The sequence below is a fragment of the Oryx dammah genome, unplaced genomic scaffold, assembly GCF_014754425.2.
Source record: "Oryx dammah isolate SB20612 unplaced genomic scaffold, SCBI_Odam_1.1 HiC_scaffold_21, whole genome shotgun sequence".
Classification (NCBI taxonomy): Eukaryota; Metazoa; Chordata; class Mammalia; order Artiodactyla; family Bovidae; genus Oryx; species Oryx dammah.
The window spans coordinates 39053087-39065842 of record NW_024070205.1 but is presented as its reverse complement, the minus strand read 5'-3'; the positions used below and the strand labels follow the sequence as shown (position 1 = coordinate 39065842).

Sequence of the window (12756 nt, the reverse complement as noted above, 5' to 3'; positions counted from 1 at the left end):
ACCGCTGGGCCACCTGGGAAGCCAGAACTAGGGTGAATTTAGAGTAAATACCTAATGACTACTGAATCCTCCCTTCCTGGGCTCTAGGAAAGTCAACCTCATTTAAAGGGCCAATCTGAGGTTCAGAGCTTATAAAACAGAAAAGGAGGGGGAATCTAAACGTATGCCCACAACCCACAGTTCAAACTCCTTGACTCAGCACTGGCAGCTGCTACCTTCTGGCCTCAAACCATCTGAACATGCCCTGCAGGGGTCCACCTTCTGCCTCTACTCACAAGCCTCATTCTGCTGGAAGGTGGTCACCCAGTCCGGGCCATCTACCAAAACCCTGCAAGACCCACTCAAAAGCTACCTCCAGAATAGCTCTCTCTGAGTCCTCCAGACAGGATGAATGATCCTCCTTCCACTGCATTACAGTTGGATCTCTAGTGTAACAACATAATACATACCGCTTCTATTACTGTACACTCATTTCTGCCTCCCTGATAGGTTAACAGTTCTCTTAGAAGAGGGACTACAAAGGAGGGAGCTGGGATAATGATATTCATAATGATGATGATGATAGTACCCTGAGATACTACTATGTACCAAGCACTTTATATGCATTTCTTAATTTGATCCTCACAAAAATATAATGAAGTATTACTTTCTTCACTTTTAAAATAAGAAAAGTGAGACTTAGAGGATAAGCAGTTGCTTACAAATAACAGAGCTGGTCAGTGGTAGTGCCAGAGTTCATACCAGGCCTGGCCAATCTCTGGTGGCAAGAGGGAGAGGGGGTGGGAATTCCCTGGTGGTCCAGTGATTAGGACTCCGCATTCTCACTGCTGAGGGCCCACGTCCAATCCCTGGTAAGGAAACTAAAATTCCACATGCCTCATGTTACAGCAAAAGAAAAGGCTGGAGGTGGCGGGGGGCGGAGCATGGGGGGGGCAGTTGCTGGTGAAGAGGAGGCTTTTATGTAACTTGCTCACAGTCACAAACAACCCTAAAGTAGTGGAACTAGGGTTAGACCCTATGCCTGAGCTCCAAGTATTTTCTATTGTCTCCCCTTTTTGTGTCATTCCATAATATAGAGTCCTACCCAAAGCAGGTGCTCAGTGTTTGTTGAATGACTGAACAAATGAAATATTATACAGGTGCTGTCTCTGTCCTTCAACTACTCCTATGCTATTTTGCATTTTTATTGCTTTGAGCATGTGTGCACAGTCTATCCTTGAAGTCCAATGCACCAGCCAGTCATAATGCTGATGCTCAAATGGTGATGATAACTAACACTGACTGAGGGCCCACTGAATGCCAAGAGTAGTTCTAGCTCTTTGACCCACATTAATGGGTTCAGTCCTTAGAACTGCATGAGACAGGGAATATTCTCTCCAATTTGCAGAAAGGGAGACTGAAGCATTAAGAATTTGAGTAACTTAGTGCAAGGGATGTAAGGTACAACACAGTAAGTAGAGTTAATGTATATGTTGTATATCAAAATTGAATCCTAGGAGCTATCATAAGAAAAAAGGTTTATTTCTTTAATTTTGTATCTAAATGAGATGATGCATGTTCACTAAACTTACTGATGATCATTTCATGATGTATGTAACTCAAATCATTATACTGTACACCTTAACCTTATACAGGACTCTGTATCAATTATATCTCAGTAAAAGTGGAAGAAGAAAAAAAGAATTTGAGTAATTTGCCCAAGTTATTGGTCTAAGTGAAGGAACTGGGATTCAAATCCAATCTGACTACAAAATTCATACACTTGACAACTATTTCAGTCTCCTTTGCATCTCCCAAAGTATCTGTAAATATCTCTCAGTTCAGTTCAGTCACTCAGTCGTGTCTAACTCTTTGCAACCCCATGGTCTGCAGCATGCCAGGCCTCCCTGTCCATCACCAACTCCTGGAGTTTACTCAAACTCATGTCCATTGAGTTGGTGATGCCATCCAACCATCTCATCCTCTGTCGTCCCCTTCTCCTCCTGCCTTCAATCTTTCCCGACATCAGGATCTTTTCAAATGAGTCAGTTCTTCACATCAGGTGGCCAGAGTTTCAGCTTCAACATCATTCCTTCCAAAGAAATCCCAGGGCTGATCTCCTTTAGAATGGACTGGTTGGATCTCCTTGCAGTCCAAGGGACTCTCAAGAGTCTTCTCCAACACTACAGTTCAAAAGCATCAATTCTTCAGCACTCAGCTTTCTTTATAGTCCAAGTCTCCCATCCATACATGACCACTGGAAAAACCATAGCCTTGACTAGATGGACCTTTGTCAGCAAAATAATGTCTCTGCTTTTTAATATGCTGTCTAGGTTGGTCATAACTTTCCTTCCAAGGAATAAGCATCTTTTAATTTCATGGCTGCAATCACCATCTGCAGTGATTTTGGAGCTCCAAAATATAAAGTCTGCCACTGTTTCCCCATCTATTTTTCATGAACTGATGGGACCTTAGTTCTCTGAATGTTGAGCTTTAAGCCAACTTTTTTACTCTCCTCTTTCACTTTCATCAAGAGGCTCTTTAGTTCTTTGCTTTCTGCCATAACGGTGGTGTCATCTGCATATCCGAGGTTACTGACATTTCTCCTGGCAACCTTGATTCCAGCCTGTGCTTCATCCAGCCCAGCATTTCTCACGATGTACTCTGCATTTAAGTTAAATAAACAGGGTGACAATACACAGCCTTAACATACTGCTTTTCCTATTTGGAACCAGTCTGTTGTTCCATGTCCAGTTCTAACTGTTGCTTCCTGACCTGCATACAGATTTCTAAAGAAGCAGGTCAAGTGGTCTGGTATTCCCATCTCTCAGAATTTTCCAGTTTGTTGTGATCCACACAAAGACTTTGACATAGTCAATAAAGCAGAAATAGAGATGTTTTTCTGGAACTCTCTTGCTTTTTCCATGATCCAGCGGATATTGGCAATTTGATCTCTGGTTCCTCTGTCTTTTCTAAATCCAGCTTGAACATCTGGAAATTCACGGTTCACGTATTACTAAAGCCTGGCCTGAAGAATTTTGAGCATTACTTTACTAGCATGTGAGACAAGTGCAATAGTAGCAATAGTTTGAGCATTCTTTGGCATTGCCTTTCTTTGGGACTGGAATGAAAACTGACCTTTTCCAGTCCTGTGGCCACTGCTGAGTTTTCCAAATTTGCTGGCATATTGAGTGCAGCACTTTCACAGCATCATCTTTCAGGATTTGAAATAGCTCAACTGGGATTCCATCACCTCCACTAGCTTTGTTCGTAGTGAAGTTTCCTAAGGCCCACTGGACTTCACATTCCAGGACGTCTGGCTCTAGGTGAGTGATCACACCATTGTGATTATCTGGGTTGCGAAGATCTTTTTTGTACAGTTCTTGAGTGTATTCTTGCCACCTCTTCTTAATATCTTCTGCTTCTGTTAGGTCCATACCATTTCTGTCCTTTATTGAGCCCATCTTTGCATGAAATGTTCCCTTGGTATCTCTAATTTTCTTGAAGAGATCTCTAGTCTTTCCCATTCTGTTGTTTTCCTCTATTTCTTTGCATTGATTGCTGAGGAAGGCTTTCTTATCTCTCCTTGCTATTCTTTGGAACTCTGCATTCAAATGGGTATTTTCCTTTTCTCCTTTGCTTTTCACTTCTCTTCTTTTCATGCTGTTTGTAAGGCCTCCTCAGAAAGCCATTTTGCTTTTTTGCATTTCTTTTTCTTGGGGATGGTCCTGATCCCTGTCTCCTGTACAATGTCACGAACCTCCATCCATAGTTCATCAGGCACTCTATCAGTCTAGTCCCTGAAATTTATTTCTCACTTCTACTATATAATTATAAGGGATTTGATTTAGGTCATACCTGAATGGTCTAGTGGTTTTCCCCACTTTCTTCAATTTAAGTCTGAATTTGGCAATAAGGAGTTCATGATCTGATGATCATGATCTTCAGCATTACTGGTCAAGTAAATATCTCTAGACAAACTGAAATAACATTCTCATTCTTCTCTCGTATCCTCTGCCCCCAAACCCTCCTTAATCATGTCATCAAGATCAACAAAAAAGTTTTCAACTCCTTTACAAAGCCATTCTCTCAGTACACTGTGATGCTCTAAAACTTTTTTGGCCAAACACCATGGCGTGCTCCAGATCCATAAACGTAGAGTAACTACATCAGTTACGAAAGAAAAAGCATGTTTCTATTCTGCAGAGACACATTCCTCAAACTCCGTAGGCTTGTTAAAAGCCATAGAGAATACTCTTTAAGAAAAGATAGGCACAGAAAAGGGGTAGAAAGCTTCAGAGATACCGACAGTTGTCCTTACAAGATATATTCTGTCTGAAATTGCTGAGATTACAGGGACTTCCCTGGTGATCTGTGGCTGAGACTCCGAGTTTCCAATGCAGGGGGCCCGCACTCAATCCTTGGTCTGGGAACTAGATCCCACATACCGCGACTAAAGATTTTGCCTGGCGCAATGAGGATAGAACATCCTGCATGACACAACCAAGACCCAGCACAGCCAAATAAGCAAATTAAAAAATTTCTTTAAAAAAAGCAGCTTTAGCTAGGAGGGTCAGAGAAGCATCTCTGAGGTGGTGACGTTTGAGCAGACTGGACCAGAGTAAGGACACAGTCACGCAGGCATCTGGAGGAAAAGTGATCTGGGTGTTTTGCATGTTCAGGACCAACCAGGAGAACAGAAGGTCAAATGTTAGGATCAAAGGTCAGGGAGGAAGGAGGGTGGACCTGGTTGTTAACACCAGTCAATTCTGGGTAGTGGGTGTGTCTTATGTTCTGGATTTTTTTTAATAAAAAAAAAAAAACCTGAAACAAAGACAGACAGATGTAAAATGTAGCAGCTTGCTTGGCAAAAGGATAAATGGGAGATCTACCCATTGTGGAAGACCCTGTGTGGGATCAAGTTGGTCATTCCTGTAGGACAAGTATATCCACTCTGTATACTAGAAGGCAGGGGGTTAGAGTCCAGCCCAGCCCAGTTCCATCCCATCCCCATCTCATGGAAGTCAGAGTCCTTGAATCAGAGTCAGAATCAGGATGGAGGGGTGCTAGGACCTAGTCCAGAGATCACAGAGACCAGGTGATCCACTGAGGCTGCCCCCCTCCCCACCCAGTGCACACCTGGCTACTTGGTCAAGTATCCTTTCATGCAGAGTCCACATGCAGGCTGAATCCTTTTCAGGGACTTGCCTGGTGGTCCAGGGGCTAAGACTCCACGTTCCCAATGCAGGGGGCCCGGGTTCAATTCCTAGTCAGGGAACTAGATCCCACATGCCACAACTAAGAGCTCATATGCTGCAACTAATACCTGGTGCAGCCAAAATAAATAAGGAATCATAACTTTAAAAAATAAATAAATAAAATTGCTGAGGTTCAAAGTCTATTATCAGTGGAGACGCCGTAACTGATCAGATACCAATTGCTACTCGTTAATTTCTTTAGCAAACATCCTTCCTACCACATCCCTCTTGAGAAAGCCAGCTCTGTTGTCAGCAATGCTGTGGTTTGCAGGCTCCTTCTGGGCCCAGTAACCTGCCCTGTTCATCCCGTTAGCTTCACACTGTGTCCAAGAACTTCAACACGTGAACAAAGAGACAGTACTATTATACTTTAAACACAGCCCTTTCCCGGGCAACCGGTCACTTTCACTTCCCATCAAGAAGCTCCCGTCCAGGAAAGTGCAGAGGAAGAAAAAGAATAGGAAAGAAGCCACTGCTGTTTCCAATGAAAGGAAGGGAGCAGGGGGGTGCAACCCTGCAAGCTCCCTGTGACCTATCGCTGCCGTGATCCTTCCCCTGGCTTGGGGTGGGTCAGGAAACCGCACAGAATAAGGCTTCTGGGAACAGTAAATCACTGCACCTGTGCTCAGGCTGTCCACACATCTGCTTCATGGCCAGCCCCCCTAACCTGCCCCAGTACACTTGCCAAAACTCACACTCCCAAGGAAGCCCAGGAGATTTCCACTATGTTTGAGGCCCCCTTTCCTCTTTCTATGATTCTACATGTTTGCAAACTGACTTGATCTTCTTTCTTTTCCTAGATGTGTTAAAGCGTTCCGTTTTGAGTTGAGCAAAGAGAACTTAAAGCAAGGAAGGAGAAGAAAACACTTTTACAATCCCCTCATCAAACCACTGGGCTGCATTTAGGAAGTATAGCCTTGTCAAGGTGAAAATGTCTCAAGCTTTAGGTATTTTACTAGTCAGCAAGACAAGATCCCATAAACTCTGTTAGAAGACCCTACAGTAATATGCGGGTATCTATTACACACCAGCAGGTAAGGAGCTTCAAAGGCCACTCCACTTGATCCTTACAGCAACCCATAGAGGTGCACTGCCCTCTAATCGTAAGAAATTGAGGCTCAGAATTGCAATGACTTGTTCATATAGCTAACAAGTTACAGCAGGATTTGAAGCAGAAGCTAATGTCACTACATCCTGGCTGCTTCCATAAAGCCCTATAAAACTGAGAACCTTAACTGGGGCAAAGCACAGTCACCAGCAGTATGGTCTTTTTAAAATTATTATTATTCTTATGTAATACTTCCCTAAACTCTATGACAATATAGCTACCTACTTAAGTTACCCTATAATAATAATAATCAGTGTCCTATGGGGGAACATTATTTTCTTTTGCACATATTTGGAACAAAGCCATCTGGCCATTAAGGTTTACTATTCTCAATACAATAAAAAGAATATAAAAAATAGATATCCAATCTGCAAAGCACAGTTCACCAAAAAGAGACACACATACTCACCTTTCAAAAGCGCGACGGAGAGCTGGTCTGTGTTCAGGTTATTGACATATTTCCCCAGGTAGGTATTAAGAACCCAGGCTACAAGACCTTCCAACATGACTATATCCTCAAGACAAGGTGTTTAAAACTCATGGATTATTCTTTATTTCTCTCTCTCATGGTCACAGAAGAATCTATGGAAGAAGAAAAACAAGAAAATGAGCAGAAAAACCAAACAATTTTTCCAAGATGATCTCCTACTCTATCTGTCCTGAAAGTAGATGGATACAAACCACAGATTTAAAAAAAAGACGGGGTGTGAATGTTCACAGCACCACCATTTACAATAGCCAAGAGATGAAAGCTACGCAAGTATCGTCAACAGATGACTGGATAAAGGTATGGTTTACATATACAATGGAATACTACTCAGCCATAAGGAAAAGAAGGAAAGGGACTTCTCTGGTGGTCTAGAGGTTAAGCAATGCAGGGGACACAGGTTCAATTCCTGGTTGGGGAACTAAAACCCCACATTCCTTGGAGCAACTAAGCCCACGTGCTACAACTGCTGAAGCCCACGTGCTCTGGAGTCCCCAGGCCACAACTACTGAGCCCATACACCACAACTGGAACGTCTACATATCTCAACAAGAGATCCCCAACAACCTAACGGAGAAGCCACGTGCCGTGAAACATGATGAAGCCAAATGAATAAGTATTTTTTAAAAAGAAGGAAAATATTGCTATTTGCAGCAACATGCATGGACCTAGAGAATATCAAACTAAGTGAAGACAGACAAACAAAGACAAATACTATATGATATCATTTATATGTGAAATCTAAAAAAATAATGCAAATGAATCTATATATACAACAGAAACAGACTCTCAGACATAGAAAATAAACTTACAGTTACTAAAGGGGGAAGAAGGGAGGGATAAATTCAGAGTATGGGATTAGCAGACACACACTACTATACATAAAATAGATTTAAGTAACAATGGTCTACTGTGTAACATAGGGAACAATATTCAATATTGTAAATAACGTATAATGGAAAATAAACCTGAAATATATATATTTAGAACTGAATCACTTTGCTGCATACCTGAGACTAACTTCAATATAAAAAAAAAAAAAAGAATGATGGATGGGAAACACTGTTAAGATGCCACCACTAGTAAATGGAGGGCCAAACCAACACATTACATACTGATGCAGCTGCAAAGAACGGTCACTTATAAATTAACCAAAAATTACCTACAACTCAAAGTTGTGCATCTTTTTGATGTAACTGATCATTAAACTGATTGCTTTTGGTGACTGACCTGGGCATTAGGCTGTCCTGTTCTATCCATATGTGACCTGGCAACATCTAGAGATATTTTTGAATATTATGACTGGGGGCTGGGGCAGGGGGCGAGGGGGGTGCGGCTGGAATTTTGCCACTGGTACCTTGTGAGAGGAGACAGGACATGGAAGTTGCTGAACTCCCTACAATGCACAAGATAGCCCTTCACAGCAAAGAATTATCCAGCCCAATATACCAACAGTACCAAGGATGAGAAACCCTGTCAAAAATGGCTCAAGAGGGACTTCCCAGGTGGCGCACTGGATGGGAGTCTGCCTGCCAATGCAGAAGACACAGATTCAAACCTCGGTCCAGGAAGATCCCACATGCCTCAGGGCAACTAAGCCCGTGCGCTTACAACTACTGAACTGCCAAGCCCTAGAATCTGTGCTCCTCAACAACTGAAGCCACCGCAAGGAGGAGCCCTCACACTGTAATGAAGCGTAGCCCCCAACTCCCCGCAACTAGAGAAAGCCCAAGAAAAGCAATGAAGACCCGCGAGTGTTAAGTTGCTTCAGTCCTGTCCAACTCTTTGCAACCCCATGGACTGTAGCCTGCCAGGCTCCTCTGTCCATAGGATTCTCCAGGCAAGAATACCGGACTGGATTGTCATTTCCTCCTCCAGGGGATCTTCCTCACCCAGGGATCGAACCCAAGTCTCTTATCTCTCCTGCATTGGCAGGTGGGTTCTTGACCACTAGTGCTACCTGAGAAGTTCAATGAAGACCCAACACAGTCAAAATAAAAGAAAAATGGCCTAAGAGATTGTATCAGTGAACTTCATATTCTGCAATGATTCTCTTAAACCCTTCCTGAAATCAGTTTTGCAAATTTGTTTATCAGGATCATTTATAAAATGATATAAATGGAAGAGAGACAGCAGTGGTTTATCACTGTTCTCAAATGTCCTAGAACTGTATTACTGGTATTTGGACACCAGCTGATGCTGATACAATACTTTACTCAGTAACTACAAACACCAGAAATCTTCTGGTTCCAGGAATAGTATTCACATCCAGTACTGATTTATTACTGTCCACCATAATAACTGGTGTCCGTTAGCATTACAAAAAATAAATTATTTTTAGTATTCCATAAAATTAACATAGGGAACTTGAGACACAAAAGTTTAAACGGTATCAAGATTTCTCAGCTAGTAGATCCCAGTTAGTTAGATGTGGGCTCCACATCTTGCTCTGAGCCAAGCATGTGGGACACCAACCCACCAAGCCTGACGCTCCAGGTTTGCTGGGGCAGGTATCCCACTTGGAACTGGCCCTTTCTGGATCCTTTCCAAGCACTTTGCCCCACCTCCAGTGCTTCATCTTAGTGCCAGAAGACACTCTTAGGCCAACTGAGAGGCCTCCACCCACCAAAACCCCCCAAACACAAAGCTCTTTAAGAGTTTACCTGCAGGAAAAATTGTTTTTTATTCGTCAACAATGTTCTGCATTTCCAGATTAAATTAACTCTTATTTGTCAACAGTGACAGTAAAAACATATAAGAAAATAAGTGCTTTGTTGTTGTTTAGTTGCTAAGTCACGTCTGACTCTTTTGTGACCCCATGGACGGCAGCCCCACCAGGCCCCTCTGTCCATGAGATTTCCCAGGCAAGAATACTGGAGTGGGCTGCCATTTCCTACTTCAGGGGATCTTCCTGATACAGGGATCAAAGCAGAGTCTCTCTAGTCTCCTTCACTGGCAGGGAGATTCTTTACTACTGATCCACCTGGGAACACTAATTTCTTCCCAAAGATCTTTTGTAAAGCACATTTTATGTAAAATTACGAACCTGCTAAAAATTATTGGGTACATTTATTTAAAAGAAGAGATTACAAGAACAAGTTTCTTAAAATTAGAATAAAGGAAACACTTATAACTTTAAACGAGTAAATCTTTGAAAACAAAACATGAATCTGACTAATCTATTCTTACTATGCAAACTCCAAACACACTTAAACAAAGAGCCAAAGTCGGAGTACTCTTTTATTTTTGAAGTAACTGCCATTGATTCTCGCCCTAAATGCCAACAAACTCTGAAGTGCCAACTACGAGTGCTCTCTGAGTAGGAATAAAGGGAAACAACTATCAGTTTGTACACAAGATCTACTTCCCCTGAAGATGGAGGAAGGCAAAGACCAGATTAAAAGAAGACGGGGTGAGAGGCACTATAAAATGCCCTGGGCAATAGGTTAAAGCCCAAGCCAGACGGCATCCATTAACTCTGCTAAGCATCTAAACCAGGCTTGAGGCCACTTCAAGGATTCCCTTAAGGAAGCCGGTGTCAGGAAGGGCCCCCAGGCTGGCCAGAATCCCAAAGTCCTGTCCATCAGGACTTCTCCGCAGCTGCCTGGCACTAACCCCCACCTGGCCTCCCCTAATTGGTGGGGCAGGTGACACTGGAGATCAGTGCTCAGCCCACCGGCGGGCAGACAGCTGGCCATGACCTTGAGCCAGGCCCCTCCCTCGAGGGGCGGCTGGAGTCCTAAGTAGGAAGGGCTGGCGACAGGAGCGGAGGCGGCGGGGCGGAGGGTTGCCGGCACAAGGAGCTCGGAGATCAGCTGCTGGAGAGGGGCGGGAGCCAGGCCCGGGGCCCCGCAGGAAGGAAACAGCCCAGGAGGCGAGGCTCCCCACAGGCCGTGCGCCTGCCCTCTGCTCAAAACCTACGCCCAGCTCTGGGAGACGGAGACCCCACCTACCAGATAGAGCCAGGAGGGAACAGGTCCCAGGAGTCCCCAAGCACCAAGAAGGAGGGGCTCAGCCAGGGCATGACCCGGGAGGGCGAGGGGCAAAGAGGTTTGAGGCCTGATGTCCGCAGCCCAGACCGTGACTCCAAAGGCTGGAGAAGGGGGTGGTTAAGACCCTCTAGAACCCTGACTGGAGATCCTTCTTGGGAACAGGTAGCGAGGCTCATACACTGGGCTCTAGTGTGGAGACCAAGGCTCCGGCGGGGAGACGCGGGTTGACACCCCCTTCATCCCCGGGAACCAAGCTGCCCAGACCCTGGAGAGGATGCGGGGTCTGGCGGGGTCGGGGCGGGGGGGGTGGAGGCTCGCACTCCACAGGACACGGACGCCGGAGTCCCGAGAGGCTCAGGACTGCCGAGCGTCTGGCTAGGGTGCTCGCAGAGGCTCGGACGCGGGGGTCTCGGTGAGGGCGAGGCGCTCGGGGATGTCGGGGGTTCGGACGCCCCAGGACTTCACCGAGCAGCTCGGAGGGCCCGACGGTGGGGTCCCCGGGCTCCCCGCGCCGCGCTCCCCGCGGGCGGGCCCGGGCCTCTAGGTCTGAAGCAGATCCCGAGCAGCCGACCGCGGGTCCACGCCCGCCCTGAGTCCCCCGGCCCAGCTCGCCGCCCGGCGCGGCCCCGCCTCGGCCCGTACCTGTCGGTGTCCGGACGGCCCGCCCCAGCCCGGCACTGCGCGGCGCTTCCTCTCCGCGGCTCCTCAATGGCGCTGGCCGGTCGCACTCAGGCCTGCCCCGACCCGACCAATCGAGCGAGCGACTCGCCGGCGCCTGGCCAGCCGAGCGCCGAGTCATCGAGGAGGCGCCGCCGGCCGCCCACTTCAGAGTTTGCAGGGGCTGGAGCAGAATGGGGAGAAAGGCCCTAACAGCCTCATGTTATAGCATGTGGGTAAACCGAGTCCGGGGGAAGGCTACAGGTTGAGATGATAATATTTAGGACAGACTGGCCTGCAGTCGGTTCGGCACTTAGCAGTCCAGGGGTCTGTTAAAACATAATTCAGACTTTGCCACTTGCCTGCTTAAAACTGCTTCCCCACTACACTTAAATTAAAACCCATTCCTCAGAGAGCTGAAACCAAGATCCTACTGAATTTGTTCCACTCCGATTTTTGCTACTCTTTCCTGGGGCCGCTCTGCTCCAGCATCCTCCAGTTCCTACCTTAGGACCTTTGCTTTCACATCTCTCTGCTTAGGATGCTTTTACAGAAACCATTGCTGTCCAGTGGGAGTATGATGCAGTTGTTGTTGTTGTTCAGTCGTGAAGTCATGTCCACTTCTTTGCGGCCCCATGGACTGCAGAATGCCAGGCACCTCTGACCTCCACTATCTCCCAGAGCTTGCTCAAACTCATGTCCATTGAGTCAGTGATGCCATCCAACCATCTCATCCTCTGCCACCCCTCTTCTCCTTTGGCCTTCAATCTTTCCGGGTATCCAGGTCTTTGCTAATGAGTTGGCTCTTCGCATCAGCTCCAAAGTATTGGAGCTTTAGCTTCAGCATCAGTCCTTCCAGTGAGTATTCAGGGTTGATTTCCTTTAGGATTGACTCGTTTGATCTCCTTGCAGTCCAAGGGACTCTCAAGAGTCTTCTCTAGCACCACAATTCGAAAGCATCAATTCTTCGGCGCTAAGCTGCATACTAAATTTACTTAGTTGGTACATTTTTTTAAAGGGAAAACTAAAAGGTGAAATAATATATTTTATTTAATCCAACATGTTCTAAATGTTATCATTTCAACCTGTTCGGTTCAGTTCATTTGCTTAGTCATGTCCGACTCTTTGCGACCCCATGGACTGCAACACTCCAGGCCTCCTTGTCCATTACCAGTTCCCAGAGTTTACTCAAACTCATGTCCTTTGAGCCGGTGATACCATCCAACCACCTCATCCTCTATCGTTTCCTTCTCCTCCCACCTTCAATCTTTCCCA

At 45.6% G+C, this 12756-nt stretch overlaps 1 protein-coding gene across 5 annotated transcripts in view; it reads right to left on the bottom strand.

Moving 5' to 3' along the window:
* The window catches only part of VPS13D (vacuolar protein sorting 13 homolog D), a 266175-nt gene extending 254621 nt beyond the window's left edge, over positions 1 to 11554 (bottom strand). For all 5 annotated transcript variants that reach the window (XM_040263469.1, XM_040263472.1, XM_040263473.1 and 2 more), the window contains exons 1-2: positions 11467 to 11554; positions 6755 to 6927 (exon numbers count right to left, since the gene is read on the bottom strand). In XM_040263469.1, the coding sequence (XP_040119403.1) occupies positions 6755 to 6851 (97 nt within the window). In that variant the 5' untranslated portion in view covers positions 6852 to 6927; positions 11467 to 11554. The remainder of the gene's footprint in view (positions 1 to 6754; positions 6928 to 11466) is intronic.
* Positions 11555 to 12756: the final 1202 nt, after the last annotated feature.